The sequence below is a fragment of the Paracoccidioides brasiliensis genome, assembly GCF_000150735.1.
Source record: "Paracoccidioides brasiliensis Pb18 unplaced genomic scaffold supercont2.1, whole genome shotgun sequence".
NCBI lineage: Eukaryota > Fungi > Ascomycota > Eurotiomycetes > Onygenales > Ajellomycetaceae > Paracoccidioides > Paracoccidioides brasiliensis.
This window is the reverse complement of record NW_011371358.1, coordinates 3,643,126-3,667,029: the sequence shown is the minus strand read 5'-3', so window position 1 is coordinate 3,667,029 and position 23,904 is coordinate 3,643,126. Positions and strand designations below refer to the sequence as shown.

Here is a 23,904-nt window from a genome sequence, read left to right as displayed (position 1 = left end):
GGCCCCCCCAAACCCCCACCAGCATCCCCCGGTTTATTCCCCTTTCCCTTTCCCGGCAAACAAATTTCCGTCAAACCCTGCCGGCGTTGTTATTTTATTTTTATTTCCCCCCCCCCCCCCCCCCCTGATGGCCTTTTGATTCTTTCTCCTCATTAAGAACTATTACAAAGCCTACTAGGGGACTCTTCGCAGGAGTTAACGTCCTCTGTATTTATTTTTCCACGAATTTCCTCCCGTTTCAAGAACTTGAACCCCACGAATGCTATCGACACTTTTGCTCGTTTCATCATACGTAACTTGCTTGCGCGTTTTATCTCACCCAAGTCTCCCATCTGGAACCTCCGTTCATATTCAATACCTTTCGTAACTCTTTCTTCCCACACCTATTTCTTCGTTTCCATTGGTCTTTTCTCTTCTTGTGCAACGGACATATCTATATTTCTTTCTCTCTCTCTCTCTCTCTCTTTTAGCGAGCGATTATTTCCTTGAGTGAATGACGGGAGTTTTGAATTTCTGCGTGCAAATGTTTATCATGGTTATATTTGCTTTCGAGGGGTTTTCCACTTGATTTTAGTGTTTAAATGTTTGAATTTTACTTTGTGTATCTTGTTTTCTTTTTTTTTTTTTTTCTTCTTCTTCTTCTTCTTTGTTGTTGCCCACCCTTTCCCCTCTCTCCTTTTGTCCTTTTTCTGTGTTGATCTTTGATCTACTGAGGCAGTGTACGCCAGGCATTCATGACCAGTCAGGTTTGTGAGCACTGCCTTGTCTATTACATCACGGCGCAACACTTATCCTTGACCGTGGGATGTTGGACTGTGTGTTTGAAATTGGCCCGCAGCACCAAAAGCAATTGTGCAAAATTCAACAGAGAGACAATTTCTGTACATGAGAGAAGGATATTGAAAACAAATTACCTGCGACAGGAGAGGACAAGACAAAAGCCCCATCAACCCACTCCCATTCTCCCTGCATCAGTCATCTCTACGCCGAAGAGAGATATAATCCAGTCACCCTATTCCCCTGCTCCTTGCTACGTTGTTCTTTGCCATAAGGATGTTACATACACATATATTATCTCTCGAATTCCTCTCACTTATCCCTATCTCCTTTTCTTCCTGTATTGGCAATTCATTTGTTTGAAATTAAATTGCACGCAGTACATGTCTCTTTTATTGTTCACTCCCTTTTTATCTCAACTTTTTCTCTTTGTAATGTTTCTTTTTCCTTTCCGCGATTTTGCTTTTTTTAAAGTTAGTACTGTGTTTTTACCTGCGTCTGTATTCTTATTTACCTAGGTAGCAAAATAAGAATTTTACTTACATATATGACTTGCTTCATTCTGCGGACCGGACAAAGCATATCCTTTGAACAATAAACTGACCGACTACGTGATTTGATAGTTTAGCTCTTCAGTGGTTTCGCTCCATTGGGAAAGCGGGGGTTCCTGCAGGCTTTTGGATTGAAACAAGCTAAACCATAGTTATCCTAGTGGTAATTTTAATTGTTGAATGGCGGAATAATGAAACTCCGAGGCAGCTCTCAGATCCCCAAAGAAATGATTATCGAGACACCGAATGGATGGAAGATTACAGCAACGTCCGACGACGAATTGCACTTCTCATCTCTAAATACTTTGCTCATTGCCATATCCCCCCTGTTCTCCTTAATTAATGCAGTGATGGATGCACCTTTATAATCCTTAATTCCATCATATTGAAAATTGCCCAGTGCGAATAAGACTCACCCCAATCATGCGCCATCATCGATGACCAACACGGCAGGCAATAGTACAGAGCATTCTCACCACCCCAAAATATCAAATTTACAAAGCAAGCAATTGAAACAAGCGCACCACTCGCGCGGTTTCTACCATCCCCCACAGACATAGCCATGCCTCCAAAGTCCACCAACGCTCGCGGGCGACCCGCTGCCTCCTCGCGCCGCACCGCCGGTCCCACCGACAGTTCCTCTGCCACACCCACTTCAGGCCCTTCAAACACAACCACAAACCCGAACAATCCCCCAATAAGCCCCAGTCTCAGTGAACCGCGTTCTCGAAATGCACCTTCAGCCAGCGCCACACCAACAACCCGCGGCGGCGTCCAACGCCTCCAATCGCTCAAGAAGCGTGCACCAACCGGCTCCCTCGTTCCCCTAAATCCGGACGGCACGGCACCCAAGCCGACACTGCGCTATCAGCCACGTGGCGGTGGCGAGGAAGTGAACGAATATAAACACTATTTCTCAGTGGCTCTCATGAATTTGTTTATATTTTTTCCTCCTCTCCCCTGTCTGCGATGCGGAGTGCGGATTCTAGGGCTAGGAGTGGGGATTTGTGGAGAGTGAGGGCGATGGGGAGTACAATTTGGCTTGTGAGGGGAGGGGTGATTTCTGGTGGAGATGGCTCGGGACTGTTAGGATCGGGCATCTCGACGTGGGGTCGTGGAGGGGGTAGAATGAAGTTTGGCAATGGCGGTCGATCGGGAGCCGAGAGGGCACATGGGCTTGTCACAGCTAAGAGTGAGGAGGGTGGAAAGGGAGAAAGTAGAGATGTTTCGTCAGATGAGGAGAGCGGTGGGGGGCCGAGGTTTAGCATTGAGCAGATTAATATTATCAGTGATGAAGAGGAGGAAGCGGGGTGGGAAGATAATGTGGAGCTAGAGGAGGGGAAGAGGAAAATGCCGGCCAAGGGGTCTCTGTCTGGGGGACTGGGGAGAGGGTTGAGGCCTATTCGGGTTGAGAGACAGGAACACCAGGAGAGGTCTGTTGGTGTTAACACGGATTCGAGCTTGCATAAGTCAGCGGAGCTGAGGAGGCAGGCAAAGGCAAAGGAGAAGCATGGAGGGGATGAGAGCTTGTTTGTGCAGGATAGTGAGGATGAAGACGCAGAGAGTGTAATTGAGAGTGAAGAGGAAGTTGAAATTACTTCGGAGAACGCTCTTGGCCGTGCAGCGCAGAGCGAAGTGCGAATTAAACAGGAGCCTACGGAGGATGGGGATGTGCTTATGGTCGACACTCTACCGCAAGCCACGGGCGACAGCGCTTTAACACCCGCTCCCCCAAAACCAAAAACAAAGAAGAAGGAAAAGAAGAAGAAGAAGAAGAAGAAGAAGAGGGTCGCTATCCAGGATCCGAGAAGCAAACTGCAGACGGAAGAAGAACGGCAAGAGTGGGACCTTCACGAGCAGGATATAGAACATATCAAGCAGACGTTGGGAACAATAACCACCCACGATAAACCGGCGGAAGGAGAGGAAGCAGCTGGCCGGGAAGATGAGGATAAAGCTCTTGAGGCTCCGAAGGATGAGCGCTCTGGGCGGCTTTTCCTCATCCAATTTCCGCCCATGACACCCAATCTTATTGCGCAAACACCAGCTGCAGATGCGATGGACCAAGATGTAGTTGAAACCGGTGCACAAACAACTACCACCCAGAATCCAGCCATACCCTCGATTAAAAAAGAAGACACAGACAACCTCGCCATCCTTAAACCTACCTCGGTTATCAACAACAATACCAACGGCGTTTCCCAATTTATTACAGCGGTCAACTCCTCCCTCCCACCCGGCCGGGTGGGCAAGCTAAACATCCACCAGTCCGGGAGGGCAACAATAGACTGGGGCGGGATCAGCTTTGATCTGACGAAGGGGAGTGACGTGGATTTCCTTCAGGATGCGATTGTGGCGTCGGAGGGGAATCCCAAGGTGTCTGGGGAGGATGATGGGACTTCTTTGGAGGAGCCAAGGGAGACGCTGGTATGGGCGATGTCGCAAGTTACCGGGAAATTTGTGGTGACGCCAGATTGGGAGGTGTTGCTTGGGCTTTGATAGCATGTAACAATATTTCAAATGAGAGTTTGGTGCATTGGTGCATTGGATGTGAAATGAATATCCGTAGTTGTCTTGATCTGTAAAGTTCTCTAACTATATATTATCGCGAAGGAAAACATGACGGGTTTTTCGAACCAACACACACACACACACACACACACACACACACACACACACACACACACACACACATATATATATATATATATGCTTCATGGACATCACTCAAGTCTATAAACCCGAGTTACCTCTCTCATTATCCCCTTTCATATCGATTACAAACATCTAATTCTCTGAGTCTATACTCCTGCCAAACCTTAATGGGTTAGATTAAGCGTTCCGCGCCAAGCTAAAATAACCCATGGATATGATTTTACTAGCGCCATTCTTAATTAAACTACGGACCAATAAAAATGGATCACAAAGCACTTGTTTCCTGGCCAACCGCCGATTGCAAACCTCTGTAAATATTTATGAACTGCCCACCCCGAGACGAACTGCCAAATCAGAAGGAGAATCAATTGCTGCTTCAACTCTCCTTCTTGGGTGGCAACAAGGAATCCGGTCCCACAAAGAGTAAACGAGACAGACTCCAAGCAATTCGAACCAACTTCATGTATTCTGGAGAATCGTTCAACTGTATCCCAGTCCAGAGCAGTTTGCTCATATTCGCTGAGGTTCGTCAGTCTGTTGATATTCATGGATATCTTTTATTGCATGTTGGCATCAACAGTGGTGGTAGCCAAGCATGCAAGATTGGACTGAATCCAACTGTTTTATTCATGCATAGCTTGCTTTTCTCCTTTCTTTCCTTTGTTCTTCATGAACTGTTTATGTCAGTTCTTTTTTTTTTTTTTTTTCGGCGGATGACCGGATTTAAGAATTGAATATTTTTTGAATGTAATGAACATGCATTTCATCTTACAAAAACCCCTGTTAACCTGGAGACTTGCTGGCAATGCTAATTAAAATGGTCGCAAGGGTTTTCAACATTTTCTCGTTTTGCCGAGACCGAGAATTTTCTTTTGCCTCTATTGCCAGCGGGCCCTCACGGTTATCCCCCCCCCCCCAGAGAAAGGGCGTGAGACCAAGATATTTGGATAACGATCTCCGCTATAGGTTAAAGGGAGAGTAGCACCGGTTCTATTGCTAATTAGCCGTGTTCGGTTTGGAGTGCCTGCTCACGGGAGGGGACAGGAGATATTATGGTACAGAGGACTGGCACGAAACTACCGCATGCGTAGAGAGCATCCTCGAATTTAACCCCGCAGCCAGACTCGCGAGTAATCGTTGGGAATCCACCACGAGCCCTGTACCTAAGCCAACTCAAGCTTCTCCGGCAATGGCCGTCTATCTGAAATCAAGAAACTATCCGTATTCAAATAGGGGTTACACCCCCCATCTACCCGTGCCCCGCCGTCATGTCATCGGGCAAGCTGCACGCAAGGAGGGGTTGCATTTCCTTCATTACAGGCCGTGTTCAAACTTAACCAGACAACCAAGTTCTGCACATATGTAAAAAGATTGAGCAAGAGAGAGTACTTCATAACCTTTTTGCTTAACCTTGTGTTGAATGCCTGAGGATTGTGTTTTTAGCACACTTGGTGGTATATTTGGTGCTGTATCTGGTTATTCAGAAGGTGTTTTTCAGAGGGCTGTCATCAGCATCCACGTTATGTGGCGTTGTGATAGACAACATGGCGGTTTGGTTGCAGAAGTTGACCAGTTTTTGCAGGATACAGTCTAACCCTCGAAGAGTTTGGGATGCAGTAACTAACTCTAAGTCTCACTTACCACTGTTAGTTACTGGACCACAAAATTCTTTTGTCTAAAAGGCAATCATGGCACCCAATAACTTGCATTGAAAATCTAGATGCTATTGAACGCCCCCATCCGCTGCGGGCGAGAACTAAGTCCAGTCCAAGCAACCATCATATCTTGGGGGATGCCTACCACATTGCATTCTCTAAGAACATTACGTCTGGGATTTTTGCTGCTATTTCGGGCTCCGATTTCCCTTTGTCGATATCTGAGCTTTTAAATACTTCTCTTAACAAAGTTCAACTAAGTACTAGTTAGCGTTATATTTTAAGAATGCACCACCGTGCACAACAAATATGCGTTGTCAGCTTACTACCCACCCCTGACAGGGTCCCTCATTTTAACAAAGGCCGTATATGTACAGACTGCTCTGCCATTCATCTTCACTATTCACTGGTTGTGCAGCTACAGCTGGATTGTGGACAGGATGAATTTGAGGATCTTTATATCACTTTTGGCTTCCGCAGCCTGTTTATTTGGCAATGTGTCAGGGCAAACCAAAGAGGACCATCCGAGTTGCCCAGGCTATACCAACGGTAAAAGATTATTGGAGAGTGAAAAAACTCTTCTGCTATCTCAAAGGTCTATTCAAAATGCAAGTCGATCAAACGGATGGAGCCCCGAAAAGAAGAGTGAGGGATACGCGTGTTCTCGAATGTAAGTACCCCATTGCATATTTAGCTGCAATATACGGAGTACCTATTTAGGTATGGAAGTTGGATGGTTTTGTGGAGATTTCCAGGGAGGCATCTAACTGGCGAACAGGGCGCAGAACAACCACATCAATTTTTGCGCCCCACGGGGTCCCCGAACGAACGGACTGCAGATCAAGGGAGGATCCTGCAACGGCATTCGTAAGTGTTACTCAACCATCCTTGGATGCTGAGAATATCGGCCATGACCCTCATATACTAATGTTATTATCAGCTATGGGTGCCATTCCATCGATCGACAATATGGTTTCCTCCATCGTCCTGAGTCCCGCCCCAGATGACATCGTCAAAGTCAACAAACCAATCGAATTCAGGATCCGGGTTACAAACCTTGCAACAGGTTACTTCACAAATCCCGCTGAGACATATTTCGCAGCACCACAGCTCGTAAATGAAAAAGGCCTCATTGAAGGTCACCTACATGTCACGGTCCAGTTTTTGGGAGACAAAATCAACCCGCAGACACCTCTCAATGCGAGCAATCCGATATGGTTCAAGGGCATTAGAAACAAGGCTGATGGAGATGGGATTCTCTCCGCGACGCTGGACAAAGGTCTTGAGAAGCCGGGCTTCTACCGAGTTTGTACAATGGCCGCCGCAGCCAATCATCAGCCTGTCCTTATGCCGATTGCTGCACGTGGCGCTCAAGACGACTGTACAAAATTCAGAGTAAAGTGGTAGAAGAAAAGAAGCACAACCCCCCCCCCCCCAGTTAAAAAGAAGTTTTCAATGATATCTTCCGCCGCGATTCAGACGTGCTGGTCCGTTTGTTTTCCTGGGCATTTCGTTCTCGGAATATTTCGTTCATTATATTTAAATCTAGCAACATCATGAGATGGCCTCGCTTTCAGCTAAACTGCTCTTCACCAACCCACAATCAACTGTTGTTCATATGCTGCAGCATCTCTATGCCGGACTAAAATACCTCAGGTTGGCCCTATGTCGATCCCGTTGAGCTGGGTCCCGGGCTGGGCCATAAAATAGGTTTGACTCTGCAGATCTGTCAGGATCGCGGCGGGCGGACATTTGTCCCCAATTTCCCACAGAACCAGATACGCACAGCAGGTGAATATGGAGCTCGATCGATCGATTCAGAGCTCAAGACTGTGACTTGTTGAGGCCCTCTGGGATAGTATTGAACTGCTATAATGAGTTGTTATCTAGGAGGTTTGTTCTTACTGCTTGGGGGGGGGGGGGGGGAAATTCCATATTAAACCACAGCATTATTATGTGCTATTCGAGATCTGCTAGAAAGGTATATATTTACCTAAGTATTTAGCCCCATCTGTAGAACTGCGCCTCAGCTGTGAAAACTTGTATCCCATGAAGGTCGTTCATCAATGGCTTTCCCACGAGCAAGTTACCTTGGTTCCCAGGTAGTTACCACGGCTATGTCCTTTGTGCGGCAAACCCGAGACAACCCATGAAACAAACCTTGCAGCTGCTGGAATTGCGCTCCGGATTCCATCCCCACCGTTTTTCATTTATCTGCTCATCCCGATATTTCTCCAGTAGTGGACTTCCAAGGTTATTATTGTTATTGCGAGAAATATTCGCTGTCGGAAACTGCGGGGCTAAGAAGCTAAAAAGGTACCGACAGTTTTACTATGTGATTAGGGCTTGCTGACTCAATCCACTCCGGGTCCCGCAGATCCCGACGTCCATCGCGTCTCCAGGTTGTGTTGCGCCCATCAGAGATCAATAATTATCATCATCATCATCCTCACCAGCGTTGCCCTCTATCCACTGCAGACAAACTGTCATCTTTCGATCCACAAACGAAACATCTCCCGTCTTGCGCAGCCAAAACCGTTGCATTACCATCATCTCTTCCTTTGGCCAGCGCAAGATCCGGGCTACTTTTTCGCAGACAAGGGTTGTCTTGAAGCAAAAGACGGGCAGAAAGCGAGGAACCACTGGCTGAATATTATTTAAAAGATACACCTATCTTTCATCCTCCACACGATCGATAAAATTCGAAACTATTTCAGGTTCGGGAAAATCAGCAGAGCAACAACAAAAGCAGGAATAGTGATTGAAGCCAAAGGAGGTTTAAACATACCACCGGATTAGGGTATGGAAGAGCTATTCTTTTCTCAATTGGGCTCTTTAGCAGCATTTGGATTCCGCATTCATCAAGCCATGGGAGCCCTTTCTATTCCCATGGGACGATTATGCATTTTAAGTTTGACGGGGCATCTAAGCTTAGAGCCTAATCATCTCTGGTTTCTTTGTTTGCAAACAGAAGAGAGCACACGGCCTTAAAATACCCAGTCCCCTATTTATTACCATTCTTCTTGCGTGCATGGTAATAACGAACGTTTTTGCATCTCGAGCTAATAAGGTCTAGTTGCGCAGATTTCCGGTATTTTTTATTTTTTTATTTATTTATTTATTTATTTATTTATTTATTTATTTATTTATTTATTTATTATTATTTTTTTTTGGATGTTACGACCAGTTTACGACCAGTTTACGACCAGTTTATCCTCCGTCTGCCACCGTTTTACTGACTATTCTTAAAATTTTATGTGGAAAAGGGATTTTGATCTTCCCATATACGCAAGACGGGTGGCGAGAAATCAGACTTATTACACGAAGAATCACTGCAAAGAGAAATAAACGAAAAAGGAGAAAGAGGACTTATATACAAAATGAACGACTATCCTGGACCACGCAGCTCTGCAAAGCCTGGAGATGTTGAACCTATACCCTACATGCCCGTGCCATCCATGGCACGAGAATTGGGCATTATGTTCGGCTTCATAGCTCTGTCGCTTGTGACAATGCTGCTCTACTCATATTTCTGGCAGGGTAGGTGCAACGCTTATATCATCTCACCTCAACCCTCACCTCATCTTGAATTACACAATAAAATAAAAAATTAAAAATAAATAAAGTCAATGCCACACATCCCGTCACCTCTACCATTCTGCAAACTAACGAAAACACAGCTGCCCAAAAGCGCATCAATGCAAAAGAAGCCAACCGTCGCGAGGCCCTTGCCGTTCAAGAACGCCTCCGGAGAGCGGAGAAAGAACAGCAGCAGGGCCTGGAAGGTGGTGACGGTTATGACGAGATTGGTCGAGGGACGGAACTGTCTGTTTCGGGAGCCGTTGGTGAGAGACCAGATCGGTCGACCCGAAACGGCACGAGTGAGAATGGGTTTGGGTTTGGGGATACGACGGAAGGGTTGATTGTTTAAGCAAGGCGGGGCTCATGCATTGGTTGTTGTGATGTGTCTTGACCTTGATTCGGAGGTGGGTTGGTTGTATTTGAGTGGTTTGGGTTTGATGTTATGAGCCTTATGACAAGGTGTATGGATGCGGGGGATTTGGGAACTGGCGTTTGGACTGGGTATGAATTGGTTTTTGGTTATTTTGTTGGTTCCGCCTTTTTGAGGGCTGTATTTTAAGATGCATGAGGAGGGGTCGAAAGGGGTCTCACGTTATTCGTCTGTATATGATGACATCATGCCCGCCAGGCAGATTCAATAACGGCAATTTAGGAGATCTTTTTATCAGCCAGCTACGACGATATGTCTATAGGCAATAAAACCCATATTTTAACAAACCGCAAGTCCAAAACCAACTGTCCACTTCAACAAACCAATGGTAATAACCAAAACTCCCAGTGCAACAGCGACAGTAACCAGGCCATAAAAGTACGCATGTTCATGCTCAAGACTATCCAGCTCCGCCACCCAAGTACTTACCGTTGTCGCACACCCGCAGAACCCATCTATAACGCCTTGTAGCACCTGGCAGCCCGTTAGACGTGTGACACTAACTGCCCCCGCAGCAATCGCAGCGGCGGCAGAAGCGTAGGAAGAAGACGAAGCGGAAGACAAGGCAACTACCCTCGTAGCTCTCTGCAGATCGTAACACATAGCCAATACCATAGTCCCAAAGATATTCGCAGCGAAAGTTCCGAGGGGAAACTTAGGTATGCGCGCATTGAGCAGGAGAGACACATTGAAGCGAAACAAACAACCCAGCGGCGCGAAGACGATGGCAAACACCGCTCTGCCACGCCAGTACTCGTGGACACCAAGAGAACGGTCTGGTGGCCAGATGGCGAGGAAGGCCGCACCAAGCCAGCATCCAGAGGCTAGGAAAACCGCAAGAGGATCGAGGAACTTGCGTGTGAAGAGATAGGGGATTATCGGGGTATACTCGTCTATGAATATGGCAAGGTGGGCGCCGAAGAGTAGGGCGCTGAGGCTGAGGGAGAGAGTGTATATTATTATGGCCAGCACGGCCATGAAGCTGTATCCACCATTGCGGGTGATGGGGTTATATGGGCTGCCTGCGATTGGGAGATCGTTTGCTAGGCTGAGGAAAACATCGAGCATGAAGGTGGAGAAGGAGGTAAAGGAACCACAGAAGCCGGTTGTTAGGCCGATATAGAGTGGTATGGTCTTTTTGACGGCTTTGTGCCTTTCAAGGGACTGGGCTGGGTCTAGGGGCTGCTCTGATTGCTCTTCTTTTCGTTCGGGTTGCTCATGTTGTTCATTCTGCTCTTGCTGCTGCCGTTGGTGGTGGCTATGGTAGTGGAAGTACCGACGGCTGTGAGGTCTGACAGGATGTGGGGAATGCTTACGAGCAGAGCGATTAGAAGCAATATTGGATTTGGTAGATTCACGTCTGGAATGTTTTGGTCTCCACTGCCCCCATTCCTCACGAAACAACTTTCGATCTTCTGCTAAGAATCCCATGCAGAGACAGCCTCCCACATTTGCCCACGTAACTCCCGTAGTTAAAGGAGCGCCAGGATAAGAAGTCAACCACTCCATGCCAATCCGTGCAAGCACACCTAGAATTGAGAATAACACAAGGTATGAAATGGTATAAAGGTGAGTAGCACATTTCGATAACCTCGTTTCGCTCCTAGTGACATTCTCAGCGCTAGGGACAGGTGTTGTAACTCTAGACTCAGCGCTCTCGAGAGCCGCCCAGTCACCCCGATGAGATGGTACACGACCTATAGGAGGTGGGACTGCAAGTTCGGTAAGTGATTCGGTACGCTCAGTATCTTGAATTTCTTCCTCTCGGGTGCATTCTCTTTGCAACTCATCGTCGGCATTTTCAGGGGCATCTGAGATAGAAAGCTTAGTGAGGCCTGCAGACACCCCCTTATTCTCTCTGTGGTGCTCTCTTCTCCATCCTGACCGTTCCCCTTCTAAATTCCCGTGATGCGACAACTCCATGCCGAATCGGCTCTTTTGCTGGGCGTGAGTTCGGCTCTTAGGGCCGGAACGGTTATCCCTGGATTTTTCGTCATCCATGCTTCAATTGGATATCTTGATATCTTGATTAAGAGCAATAATCCTTGCTCCCTTTTAGTTAGAAAATTTAGAACAGGCATTCGCGCAAAACAAAACAAGTAAAAAATTGTAGCCTGGGAGCTCCCAATGGACTCGGTCATTCATAGTGACAGTTCATGAACAACGGCAGGAACATGCCAATAAATTTTCCCGGGGCTCCACGGCCCTCTCTGTTTCCCCCCGTCAGATATCCGGACTGTATATGTGGACACTGATCTGTTTTCTCAATTGAGGTCGAGAAATGTTTAATACATTGTTGATTCGATGACGATGTTGATATTCATCTTCTTCAACACACGTGATATGTATGTCTAACCTTACTTTAGCCTAGTTAGCAGTATTTTTGGAAGAAAAGGTTCTTGTATGATCAGTACCACCGTTTTATACGGAGAAAAGTGGACAATATCTGCTGAATACGGTTTCCTTACAAACTTCAGTACAATACACAGCGTTTGCACCTGAACGGATAAGATAAGCAGCTCTGATGTCAGCTGTTGACACTTCACCAGTTCTCTAAATTTCATACCACCTCTAGATTTCATACCACAGCTCGTAGATCGCCATCTAACTCGCAAGCAACCGGGTAGTCCAATACCTGTCAAAGCCATCCAGGAGAAGACAACTATGGCCTCCTCACTCCCAACCAACGTCCACGTTTCTCAACATCCCTGTCTGCGCGTGAAGCTCTCCCAGCTGCGCTCAAACACTGCGGACTCGAGGCAAACGAGCAGATTGGTCAATGATATTTCTATGATACTTGGATGCGAGGCCCTACATGCGAACTTGCGGGTCACGCCGAGCGGTACGGTGAGCACTTAGTTCTTCTTAATATACCTAGCATCCAAAGGAAAACGTATGTAAGCCTGACTAGGAGGAAATGTGATAGAAGAGGGTTGGGAAGAGGGGGTTGGAGAAGGAGGAGGAGGAGGAGGAGAAGAAGAAGAAGAAGAAGAGAGGAAGTCTCTTTTTATGGCTTCTTTAGCAGTTGGCTGACACTGAAGCTATTTCCATTTCTAGGGCCTAACCCCACTTGGATACGAATATCGAGAAGAGAGCATAGCACCTGAAAAAATTGCTCTCGTCCCAATCCTCAGATCAGGTCTAGGCATGGTCCAGGGTATATCTACCCATTAACATTCCACCGGTCCCTGAAACCAAGCACGACTGTATTTTATGGAAGATGCCAATCTAACGTTGTTCCAAAAACCAGCGATTCAAGATCTCCTCCCCTCACCCGCCGCCGTACATCACCTTGGTCTCTTTCGTGAACCCACTACTCTACAGCCCGTTGAGTACTACAATAACCTTCCATTTAGCCCCTCCGCTGATGTCCCCACCACAAACGCAGCCGCAGCTACTCTTGCCATCATCCTTGATCCAATAATCGCAACAGGCGGCACTTGTATCGCTGCAATCCAAACGTTGAAAGAATGGGGAGTTAAAAAGGTGTTGGTGATTAGTGTACTGGCGAGTGAAGAGGGAGCAAGGCGCGCAGTGGAGGAATGGCCAGAAGGGGTGGTTGTTTGGTTGGGTGGTGTGGACCCGGAATTGGATGGCAAGGGTATGATCAAGCCTGGTGTGGGTGATGTTGGAGATCGTTTGTTTTTAGCACGGGGGAAATGAGCGTCTTTTGTTTAGAAGGATGTCCCCATTTGGGAACTATGGAAAAAGAGAGCATTGTGGGAGGTGGATTGGTGTGTGTCTGTGTGTGTGTTTTTGGGGAGGGGGGGTTTAGAAGCTGAAAGGAGAGCGGATGAAGCAAGTAACATGTCCCAGATATGTTATAAAATATATGCGTTCGATTTCCAAATTGCTTTGGTTATCTTTGAATCTGAAATATTTTTAGTATACCTGACGATAAATGTTTTCGGGTGACTTGGCCTCTGGTATTCATAACCCCTGCATTGGAATTGCTGCTCCACACTACCGATTTATTGACGAATTAGATATTGGCCGCTCTGCGTGTGGTATCCAGCGCATTCGGAATAGTGGGAGCTATGGGGCCCTTGAGCCCTACACAATCCTCGATCCCGGTACCCTTTGGAGGTATCTGCGGTGAAATCTCCATCAAATCACTAGAGATCATGACCTTAACTACCTGGGGCGGCGAGCCATGGATCAACCTACCTGCCTTTCAACTATATCAAAGAGCTCCTTTCTCATCGACATGGTGACAAATTGCGAATGACGATCAGATTACAAAGAAAATTGCAGCGCAACCAAGTGAGTTTTCGAAGCTTCATATGTTCAATTCACCGGTTGTTTAATCCCGCAGTAGAGTCTCGACCGCGGCTCCCCCTTCATGTGGAACCATTGTGTCGAGGTAGAACCTCAATCATCATGCAGTGGTGCGCTCTCGACGCCTTGTTAAAACCTCATCAACCGGCACGGAAACCTGCTATTATACGCCCGTGCATATTCCCCAGCTACGGGGTTTCCAGGCTAAAGGAAAAAGTGGGGTTAAAAAAAAGGAAAAAAAATGAAAAAGAATCATTTTCATTTGAAACTCCACATCACATTCCATCTTGCCCAAAGTTCGTTTAGAAAACTTAAAATTAACAGGAGACAGCATAGCAAACACGTTAAACCATAGTAAAACACAAAACATTGATGTTCATCCGCCATCATTCCACATGATAATTTGAGAGAGAGGGAAAAAAAATAAATACCCTAGCCAGAAACATCAGGCAAGGAGATGTAAAACGAGAAGAGAAGAGCAAAACAAAAAAACTTATAATATCTTCCTGCATCCCACATGCTATGATCCTCCCGTCAACACTCCTGCAGGGGCTCCACGGCACCACTTTTAATTTCCCAATTCTTCCCACCCTGCCCACCACGTTTGGTATACCCTTCTTGTGGGGCGTTACTCTCCAGACCAAAATCCATTACCCCATCATAAACAAAGTAAAACAAAGTAAATAGCTTGTTCGAATGTGTTTTGAAAACTTGCGTGTAAGGTGGTGTATATCATATGTTAGATGCCGTAAAATAAAACCAAAAAAATCGAGAACTCAACAATGCGTTGTAGATCTGGTAAAACAGATAAAATTTTCATTCTCTTTCTTTTCTCAACAGCGCTCTTGATTGTGTGTATAAATGTATACTCCAGATCGTTAGATAAAAATTAAACAACGAAACTCATTCGCCTTCTCATTTGAAGAACAAAAGCTCCATCGGATGTTTTTTCTTTTTCCGCTGTTGCTTCGCCGTCCTCGCTCTGCATGCATGACCAGAGCTGTGATAGCGTGCACTATGCATAACATATGCAAACGGATAATAGGGGTGATAGATATATGTCGTTTCGATATGGTCGCGTTTGAAAATCCGACATTGGATGGCAGAGTCAAGACCCATACAGCACCCCTTGCAGAAATGGTTATGGGTTAGGATAGTCTCATCTCCACTTAAGCCACATGGTTCTAACCACGGGTTGGACACGGGAAAGAGGGGTGGGTTTGTTCTCGAAGAGCTCGGGATCCAATCAGTTCGTATGTAGCGTTTGCAGGGTGAGGAGCGTCTCTGCGTGAAATAGTTGACACTCGAGGAGCGTTTGTGGTGATAACAATGAATTCCGGCGTTGAATTTCAGTAGGAGATAGAAAAAGAAGAAAACATTGGAAACACAGCGAATAGTGGTGTACAGATGCAATATGTCAGCCATATTCGTCATCATATTCATCCTTCAGCGTCTGTCATCATGCATGTGAGAAAGTGGTCTACCATGATAGGTTCCCTCTTCTCCTCTTTTGCGTGCCATCCATGCCATCTCTGATCTCGACACCAGCCACACCACTCCGCGCCACGCTACACATTCTCTCGGTAGAATGGCAAACCCACGGAGACAGTGGCAACCTTTTCTTTTTTTAGTAGAAGAAAATCCAAAATATCCCGAATATATTCTGCTGTAGCCGGATTTAAACTTCTGAAAGTTTGAAGTTAAAACTTTTAGTCCCAAGTAGCTTAACGTCAAGCTGAAAGGTTAAGCACAAGAGCACGCAAAAGCACGGGGCGACAGAGCGCGAGATATCCAACCCCTTTTGTTTTGTTCTGTAACATGCCCTGCTGCCTCCATTGGCAAGCCCGCCCTCGAATAACGCTGATAATAATAAGGTAATGATACTCTTTGCTTCTTGTTTTTCTTTAAAAAAAAAATCGTCACATTCGTTTACTAACTGACACATAATGTCGCCATCCATTGAAGATCCGGTTGATCCCGCCGGCTTCCTTATCTCGGCTTGTTTCCCTTAGCCCCACGTAAGACGCACCACATAAAAGATTGGCCGGTCTCTACCGTCAATTCGAAGTCGTGCTAGTGCACGGAGAGAGTTGTGATAGGGAATGGTGCATGGGGTCTGTTTGAATGATTGTATGCATATGTGCATGTGCGCTGTAAAATGTCGGATAGTGTGGGGGCGGTTGTTTGTCGTAAAAAATTTTCTTCCGCAAGCAACCCGACTGGGATCCATTTTCTTGGGAATAAAATGGCAGGTAAGCGCGAGAGACCTCCATGCTTATGATTGGGTGGAAGGGCTATAGGAAGCCCGACTCGGAGAGCAATCTACGCGAAAATCGCAAAAAGTGGTTGAAAAATGTCAGTCAAAAGACCCAGTATTTAAACCATCCATCCCCATAAGCAAAATCTAAAACTTGTCGATTTGAAAACCCTTGTAGGGGGGGAGGGGGGAGGGGGGAGACAAAGAAAAAGAAAATCAAAACTAAAGAAGAAAAAAATGAAAGAAAAGAAAACATGAAAGAATAAGTTATGCCTTTGCAAAAATTTCAAGCATCAGAGATTTTTTGTCTGGGCACTGGGCACAGCATACGCCTTCTTCTGCCCATTATCTGAGATGCAAATATAGGGTGAACAGTACTTGTCATTGGCCCTTTTTCGATTATAAGTTTCCCTACGCCGCCAAGCACGTCCTGAGGACTTTCACCTAAACATGTGACTGGCTTGGTTTGTCGGATGGAATTGCTGTAACAGCGCACGTGCCAGCTCAGCCCAACAGAGTTGATACCCATGGATTCATCTCCAAGAGCACCGCTTGGCTGGGCTGCATGGCGCTGACTTAAAAAAAATAAAAATAAAAATAAAAATAATACAGAGGGAATTAAAAAGTATAATAGCTGTAGCAGGGGTAGAAAAGGAAATTATTGGGCGGGGTAGGCACGCATGGGAGGAGGTTGAGTGGTGAGGTATTATTATTAAAACAAGGAATTCAACCAGAACCCATCAATGCAAAAACAGAAGCATCATTCAATCGTCCATACCTAGCAATTTTCTCATCCTCTCTCTCTCGTGGCTCAACCTCCAAACTGCGGTCGTACATCTCATGCACATCGCCAGCCGCTTGCATGTTGCTGAGCATGTAATCCTGCAACTCGGGCACAGAGTGAAAAAGGTAGGGTGCGTTCTGGTACTGTTGGATGTCGCGGATGACCTCTGCAGTTTTGGCGCGTTTATTGAAGTTTATGAGATGCGATTGAGTTAGGGAAGGGATTCCGTCTTCGATAAAGGTCAAGTCTGTTAGGTAGACGCCTATTTTCAGGTTTGATGTTAATAGGGTGTTCCCCACATAGCATTGGTATTTTCTCATGTCTGAAAGCTGAAAAACAAGGAGAAGGAGAGTCAAAGGATACCGAAAAATGGAATACAGGGCGGGTTAGCAAGATGCAGAGCCTCGCGGTATTCCCCAAAATTTTTAGTGCTAGCCATAAGCCGGCGCAGATTCTCTAGAATCGCTGATATCCTGGCGCTGACTTGAGCCCATGTTCGGCTCAATCGGTGGATTGGTGCTGTACCAAGAGCCGATATGATCGACGTCAGTGTTGAGTAGTTGTTCATAGCGCGGCATTTCTAGATTAGTTAGCGTAAGCTTATATAGAGCAACGTTATTTTAGGAGACGGAGGGGCCTGCCGTACATCAGCAATCAAAACAAAATGCTTAATAACAACAACTCTCCTCTTAACGTCCTGCTGATGTAAAATCATCTCCGCAACCCAATTCGTCAGCTGATTCGAATGCAAAATCAGTGCTTTCACATTCGCCGCAGGATCCGGCTCGTCAGGCGCTAATTTCTTCTGCCACGTCTTATTCAGACACTCTGTCGGCTTTATCTTTGCATAAAGCCGCGATTCAACAAGTGTAAGCTGCCGCGCGAACTCCAGAGGGTCGATGTCCAGGAATTTCAGCCTTTTCATGTTCTTGGGGACGATGGACGGGGGCGCGTTGGCGCTGATGGTGGGAACCATGCGTTTTGCTGAGGTGTCTTGACCACGCATGCGTTGATCAATCAGGCTGAGTAGTTGCTGGCAACCGGGTGTTTTCGTTTTAGAAACGGAGTCCTTGACAAATGCGTATACGCGTTGCAAGAGGCGTGAGTTCGCATCGTCGTTAGGCTCCATCCAGTAATTCTCAAACCAGTTTTTCATGATGTTAACGACGCGAATGCGGATTGGGATTTGTTTTTGTTCTGTCCAGATTTGGAGGTCTGCTTGGTCCAGACCATACGGTGGCTGCAAGGTGAAGCGGTGTACGAGCATTTCGAATAACTCAGATGCAGTTGTAAAGGAGCGATATGTTAGAAGGAAAGTAGCGTTAAAAGACGTGTCCAATTTGTCATGTCGGGTAAGATGTTCCACCAGTCCAGCCAGCGTACCACATTTGAGTGTCGGTACATCTCCCTTGTTGTCATAGAAAACCTCTGATTCATGATCAATGTTTAAGAACCAAGGGTTCGCTGGTTCAGTGGGGATAGTGTCTCCGAAGAATCGCTGCGCCTTGTCGATATTTGCTCGAGTTTTGACCGGCTGTCTCTCAGCTGGGGTATATGACGAGGGCACTCCAATAGATCCCGACGGAACCTTGGATGATGTCCCAACATCTCGAGTTATTGTTGGCTCCGAAGGAGCTTGTTCGAGTAGTAGAGTCAAGGAGAAACCGATTTGGGTCATGTAATTTTGTAGTTGGCGGCAGACACATCTCACACTAGCCAATCGAGTTTCAAGTGTATCCCCTCTTAGTTCTGACCACTCATCACCCAGAGGCGCAGAAACGGCTTGGCAACTAAGCACCAAATCAGCAACGCCATCATATGCCCGTTGTTTCTGGAAGCTAAAGTCGACTAGCTGGGGGTTCTGGGAACTGCGATCGAGAGGAGCAAGGTCGATGGATTCCACAAGCGACATCCAGGGTTGAAAGCATTCGACGACTTTAGTTCCAGCAGCGCACACAGCGTCTGAAATGGCCAGGTGCACTCTGGAGGTAACAGTCTTTTCTGAGAGAACCAGTTGGTCTTCCAGTCTCCGGGCGCTTGCAGCAAGAGTGCTCTTGAGGTTTTCGATTCTGTCGATGATGCTTGAGTCAAGCACCATAGCTGGCTCATGGCCCATATCTCGGTTCGCGTGATCCAAAAATACGGGTGAATTCCTGGTTCCCACATTGTTGTTTTGCCAATGGCCACCAAAGGAGGAACTCCCATGTACAAATCCAGGCACTAGACGGCTAATCTCATCACCTCGCTGTTGCTTAGCGACTTCAACGTAGCCGTAGACACCATGTAAAACCCCTTCGGCCTCCTGCAAACATTTAGCGTCAGAATCTGGGCTTCGCCAATCAGCTGCGGCAATATGGGAGGAGAGCACAAGCTTCGAGAATTTCGACATCATATCACGAAAATGGGGATATAATGGTTTGTTTGTGGAGATGATAGAAGGATTTCCAGAATGGTTATCAGTCGTGTCTGAGCCCGCGGCAAGTAACAACCTGAGGTGGTCTGAAATATCTTCAGCGAGCCTTACATATTGAGCACGATTGCCCTCCATGATCGCACGCCTATAGGCGTCAATGGCTTGGCGCATATTCGACACAAGGGTATTCCAAGTAATAGGTGTAGACAAGGCATCATCGAGGAAATTGCGGGGAATAGTTGATGAGATTGAGGGAGCAGTAATGCGATCGCTTTGCGCGGAATGGCCATTGGTAGCACGCGTAAACATGCCACTATTCGGTACCAACTGACTAGCGGGATGTGGTAGGTGGTGCGCGTTCTTTGTTTCAGAATATGGTTTCGCTATGGGCGATGCATTCATCGAGTCCAGTGAAGTGGCAGGGGACATGCCGTCGGAAATAAACGACCGCCGTCGTCTTGATGAGGAGCCGTGTGAGGAGCGGATCAAAGATTCTCCTTCAGCCTCTGAGCCCGAACCATCGTACTCATCCTCCTCGCGGTCGATGCCGCCAACCATTACTTCCGGTGGGGCCCGTGTCTGCTCGGGAAGATATATATTTGTCCGATCTCGTGGGCCGGACTCCGTTGCAGATATGGGAGTCTCCAGCGGAAGCTCTGCGGTACTTCGACCAGTCAAGGTGTTGAAGTAGAATAGTCGTCCGTCAGAAGTGGCCTGTGGGATCCAGAAGGCAGCTTCTTCCTGTTCTGAGCCTTTTGAACCTCTTACACCCTCAATGGGAAGGAGGATTGGTTGATCGTCTTTGGGGTTTCCTTCAGAATCCAAATCATCGTCCACATCGTCGTAGTCATCAGCTCCAGATTCAGCGCTGGTGTCGCCGCCCTCATGGCCAAATTGGCTGCCAAAGCCTATTGAATCTGGTTCCGTTACAACTGCACAGTAGTTGCTTGGGAACCAGCCACGCACATCACCAATAACACCATCCCACCATCCAGTATCCAGCTGATTCAACACTTGTATAATGTCACCCTGGCGGAAGCTCAAACTTGTCTGGTCGTCTGCAGTGTAGTTATATAGAGCACGAACATATAGAGCGGGTGGAGATTCTATGGGAGAGTTGTATGCTACTTATATTCACCGTCAGCCTAAAATAATAATAACATAATGAAAAAAGGATAGAAATAAATAAAGCCATTTCGAACCTTCTTCAGCTCCCCCGTTGTTGTTTGTAGTATTGTATGCATCGCCTCCGTGAAGTGTCGCCATGTGTGTGTGGGAGAAGGTTTGGTTGTTGGAATGGCACCGGGAGTCGTCGTTGGAAGATGGTTGGCCTTCAGTGTAGTGAAAGGCAGCTGAGGCAAAATTGCCGGATTTCGCATTCAAAACGGATTTCGAGTTGACCGTCAGTGGGACAGCATTTCGAGAAAGATACATGGTTTGATTGATACTTCTTATGGGAGAGGGGGTTGGAGGAGGAGAGGAAGGAAAGGGTTCTGGGGGCCAAAATTGGAAGAGTAAGAAGTGGATATTCTATCGCATTGTCGTAAACCATTCGTTGTGCAGGTTTTGGAATTTGGTGGGAGTCTTATCGGCTGATAAAGAAAGCGAAAACGGAGTCTCGGGCCTGGTTATCACTGGGTTTCTTGCTCTCGTTTTCCCTTTTTTTCTTGTTCTCTTATTTCTATTTTGGTTTTTTTTTTGGATTCTTTGATATTTTGAATTTATTTTATATTTTTTCCCCTTTAGTTCCGGTTGGTATCGAGGAGGCACATGTAATTGTAAATGTATCTTCCGGTAAATAGTTCGAAAGCGACCCACGAAAGAGGGGGCCGGGTCCAAAATGTCTGGCAGTAGTACACCAAAGATGGAACTGGGAGACGGCAGGTCACCAACCACCCACTCACTCACACATACACAAACACAAAAAAATACAAGGAGGCAACAAATAAAGCCCACGGCAGACAACTGTGGTGGTCCTGATAAGAGGGGTGGCTCTGATGGTAGTCCCTCTGGACTCGAAAGTGGCCAGATCTGGAAGGGGATGGATGGCAGCACTGTTGGGGTTTGGGCCAGGAGAGATATCAATAAATAATGAAAGTAGTGGATCTTCGTGATTCTTCTTATTTCAACGGGATTGTGCGACTGGCTGGTAGCGAGAAAGAAATGAGTGGGATTGAAGAGCAGATGTTTACAGGCCCGGGACGAGGTCGGGAGAAAAGGTTTGCGAGGGTTGTGTGAAAGATTGATAGATGAGCGGGAAGGGTTTTGGTTCAACAGGCCAGACACGGACACAGCGGACAACTGAGAAGAGGAAGAGGGATGTCGAGGACAGCGACAGAAATGAGATTGGTGGGGTATGAGAGAAAAGAGAAACGAGGGTTTGATGATATTGGGATGGAGAGTGAGAGAGAGGTTTGAAGTTTGAAGAGGAGACGGAGGGAGCGAGATGAGACGAGCTGGGATGAGATGAGCCTGGTGGGAGGAAGGGTAACGTAATCCACCACTGCGTAATTCTTATCAAGCGAAAGATAAAATTGCTACTTTTCAACTAGATAGATTGCACTCTGAATTATCTACACAGCAACAACTGAACAATTTAGTTTAAGTTACACTAGTTGTTCTTCTATGTTCATGAGAATCACAGTTACCGTGAAACTCATGAGAATGATGCTAAGACTGAGGACAAAGACTATTAAGTGAAGTTTAGTATAACTAGTAAGTTGAAAACTTAGTTTCATATCAACTTAACAAAATATACATAAATTTCTCTTCAGTCTCCAGTTAACTAATTCCTATATGAATTTGTATGTAGTTAGCTTAGATTTCCATATCATTAATATGCTCAATAATGAAAAATGATATAAAATATATTTAAATAGACATGCAGCCTCAGTAATTGAGAAGACTTAAGCTCAATCCTTTCTCTATATAGAGTTTCTGCATATTCATCCCAAATTGATGACATACTAGTTGCGTCTTAGAACCCAGGGAATTTCGCTCTGTGGTGGAGTTAGTTAGTCGACAGGTAACTAGCTAAGTCAGTTAGAGAACTAACTAGTTAAGGTGAGCCCTGGTAACATACATGTACTGGAGATTACTTCTATCTGTATGTACCGACCGTCATTTCAGGCAGAAGAATACTAGTTACAATCCCAGGCTTACTCCAGCTGCCTTGGCCGGTGTGGTCAGTGGGGCGTGGGTGGGAAAAGCTGGGACACGGGAGGGAAATGGTGGGGATAAGGTGGGAACTCAGGTGTGTATATCAAGGTGTTACCACGTCCATTCGGGCCCAGATATGTACGCTGTCGTACAGACTGTATACCCATATTACATATATCCCTCGACAGAGAATTATTACAAGCCATTCTGTGGTAGTTATGGAAGTGTCCGCACCAGCACAGAACAGATCCATCTGGCAGTGAACAACAATCTGCAATACTACGGACTATTATTCAACTACTTCCCTGGTGCTTCCTTCAGAGCTGACGTTTAAATTTCTTTCATGTTCAACTGTAATCCTGATCACATCAAGAAGCTGCTGCATCAGAATGACTCTGATGTTACTTTGATGTTATCTGATGTGCCCCTTCAGTGTCATACAGCTGAGCCCCCTCAGTACCAAGCAGCGCAATGTTTCAAGCATGAAAGGGCGACCAAAGCAACTTGTAGCATGCTTGTGGATAACATACAAAAAGGGCTTACGCCCACGGAGCAGCAAATTACCGTACCGGACTCCCATGATATGCTTTAGTTATTTCCGGAGACACCTGGGCAGTCTCCACGCATTCCCAGGGTTCCAGTTCCATATTTCGCTTTCCACAACTTATCACCGGATGCAAAAACATCCCGGTTCAAGCAGACTGCAGAACTTTTCTTTCTTTTGCCGTTATCCTATCGTTTGTTCCTTGGGTCGAAAATAACCCTTGCTTCAATCCCCAGAACTCCAGCCATCCCCCCCTTTTAACCTGCCTATGCAAGAACTCCCAAAAAGTTAAAAAAAAAGTCCCTTCTGCATCCTATCAGCCAAAAAAGGCGTCAGAATGTCTTAATGCCATTCTCCAGATTCATCACTGATCTTCCTGTGCTGCACTCCCGTTGGAACTCGGCTGCCCAGCTTCAGCTTTCTGGGTGAGTGAACCTTGAGGCTTGACTCTTTGAGTCGGAAGAAGAAGAAGAAAAAATAATAAAAAATAAAAATAAAAATCACAACTGTTTGGATTCTACCTTGACCCGACAAGGAACATTTTACAATCTCATTACAGGTTCCGCTTTTCGTACTTGATCTTGCCTCAAATCTTAGGAGAATGTCTAGAGTTTTGTCACTGTTCATATCAGTGCGATTGCCGCCTACACCATCAAAGCATCTATCTCACCATCGAAACTTAATCGCTAATCGTCCGCCCAGCCACTCGCACACCATCAGTTCATCACTCCTGACATGATCAGCTAGCTACTCCATAACTACACCTATCACGAGCCTCCAAAAGATGGCTGGGCCACCCTCACGGACGGCGTCACTCCC

The 23,904-nt window shown here is 46.3% G+C and overlaps 8 protein-coding genes across 8 annotated transcripts; 5 read left to right on the top strand and 3 right to left on the bottom strand.

The window, feature by feature from the left end:
* Positions 1-1,890: 1,890 nt before the first annotated feature.
* PADG_01104 (uncharacterized protein) lies at positions 1,891-3,827 on the top strand (the record flags this gene model as incomplete). Its single annotated transcript, XM_010757820.1, has 2 exons — positions 1,891-2,264; positions 2,318-3,827. 2 exons carry the CDS (start codon positions 1,891-1,893, stop codon positions 3,825-3,827), a joined length of 1,884 nt encoding a protein of 627 aa, XP_010756122.1.
* A 2,306-nt stretch (positions 3,828-6,133) lies between these two features.
* On the top strand, positions 6,134-7,045 carry PADG_01103 (uncharacterized protein; the record flags this gene model as incomplete). The annotated part of the gene is made up of 2 exons (XM_010757819.1): positions 6,134-6,308; positions 6,417-7,045. 2 exons carry the CDS (start codon positions 6,134-6,136, stop codon positions 7,043-7,045), a joined length of 804 nt encoding a protein of 267 aa, XP_010756121.1.
* A 1,973-nt stretch (positions 7,046-9,018) lies between these two features.
* PADG_01102 (uncharacterized protein) lies at positions 9,019-9,569 on the top strand (the record flags this gene model as incomplete). The annotated part of the gene is made up of 2 exons (XM_010758307.1): positions 9,019-9,178; positions 9,319-9,569. The coding sequence occupies 2 exons, from the start codon at positions 9,019-9,021 to the stop codon at positions 9,567-9,569; spliced, it is 411 nt and encodes a 136-aa protein (XP_010756609.1).
* A 360-nt stretch (positions 9,570-9,929) lies between these two features.
* PADG_01101 (uncharacterized protein) lies at positions 9,930-11,651 on the bottom strand (the record flags this gene model as incomplete). Its single annotated transcript, XM_010757818.1, has 1 exon — positions 9,930-11,651. The coding sequence occupies one exon, from the start codon at positions 11,649-11,651 to the stop codon at positions 9,930-9,932; it is 1,722 nt and encodes a 573-aa protein (XP_010756120.1).
* Positions 11,652-12,314: 663 nt separating this feature from the next.
* On the top strand, positions 12,315-13,313 carry PADG_01100 (uracil phosphoribosyltransferase; the record flags this gene model as incomplete). Its single annotated transcript, XM_010757817.1, has 3 exons — positions 12,315-12,497; positions 12,708-12,807; positions 12,901-13,313. The coding sequence occupies 3 exons, from the start codon at positions 12,315-12,317 to the stop codon at positions 13,311-13,313; spliced, it is 696 nt and encodes a 231-aa protein (XP_010756119.1).
* Positions 13,314-13,632: 319 nt separating this feature from the next.
* On the bottom strand, positions 13,633-13,859 carry PADG_01099 (uncharacterized protein; the record flags this gene model as incomplete). The annotated part of the gene is made up of 2 exons (XM_010758306.1): positions 13,633-13,788; positions 13,818-13,859. 2 exons carry the CDS (start codon positions 13,857-13,859, stop codon positions 13,633-13,635), a joined length of 198 nt encoding a protein of 65 aa, XP_010756608.1.
* A 3,052-nt stretch (positions 13,860-16,911) lies between these two features.
* Positions 16,912-20,816, bottom strand: PADG_01098 (uncharacterized protein; the record flags this gene model as incomplete). Its single annotated transcript, XM_010757816.1, has 4 exons — positions 16,912-17,231; positions 17,333-17,549; positions 17,616-20,506; positions 20,585-20,816. 4 exons carry the CDS (start codon positions 20,814-20,816, stop codon positions 16,912-16,914), a joined length of 3,660 nt encoding a protein of 1,219 aa, XP_010756118.1.
* A 406-nt stretch (positions 20,817-21,222) lies between these two features.
* On the top strand, positions 21,223-21,474 carry PADG_01097 (uncharacterized protein; the record flags this gene model as incomplete). Its single annotated transcript, XM_010757815.1, has 1 exon — positions 21,223-21,474. The coding sequence occupies one exon, from the start codon at positions 21,223-21,225 to the stop codon at positions 21,472-21,474; it is 252 nt and encodes an 83-aa protein (XP_010756117.1).
* Between the last annotated feature and the right edge of the window lie 2,430 nt (positions 21,475-23,904).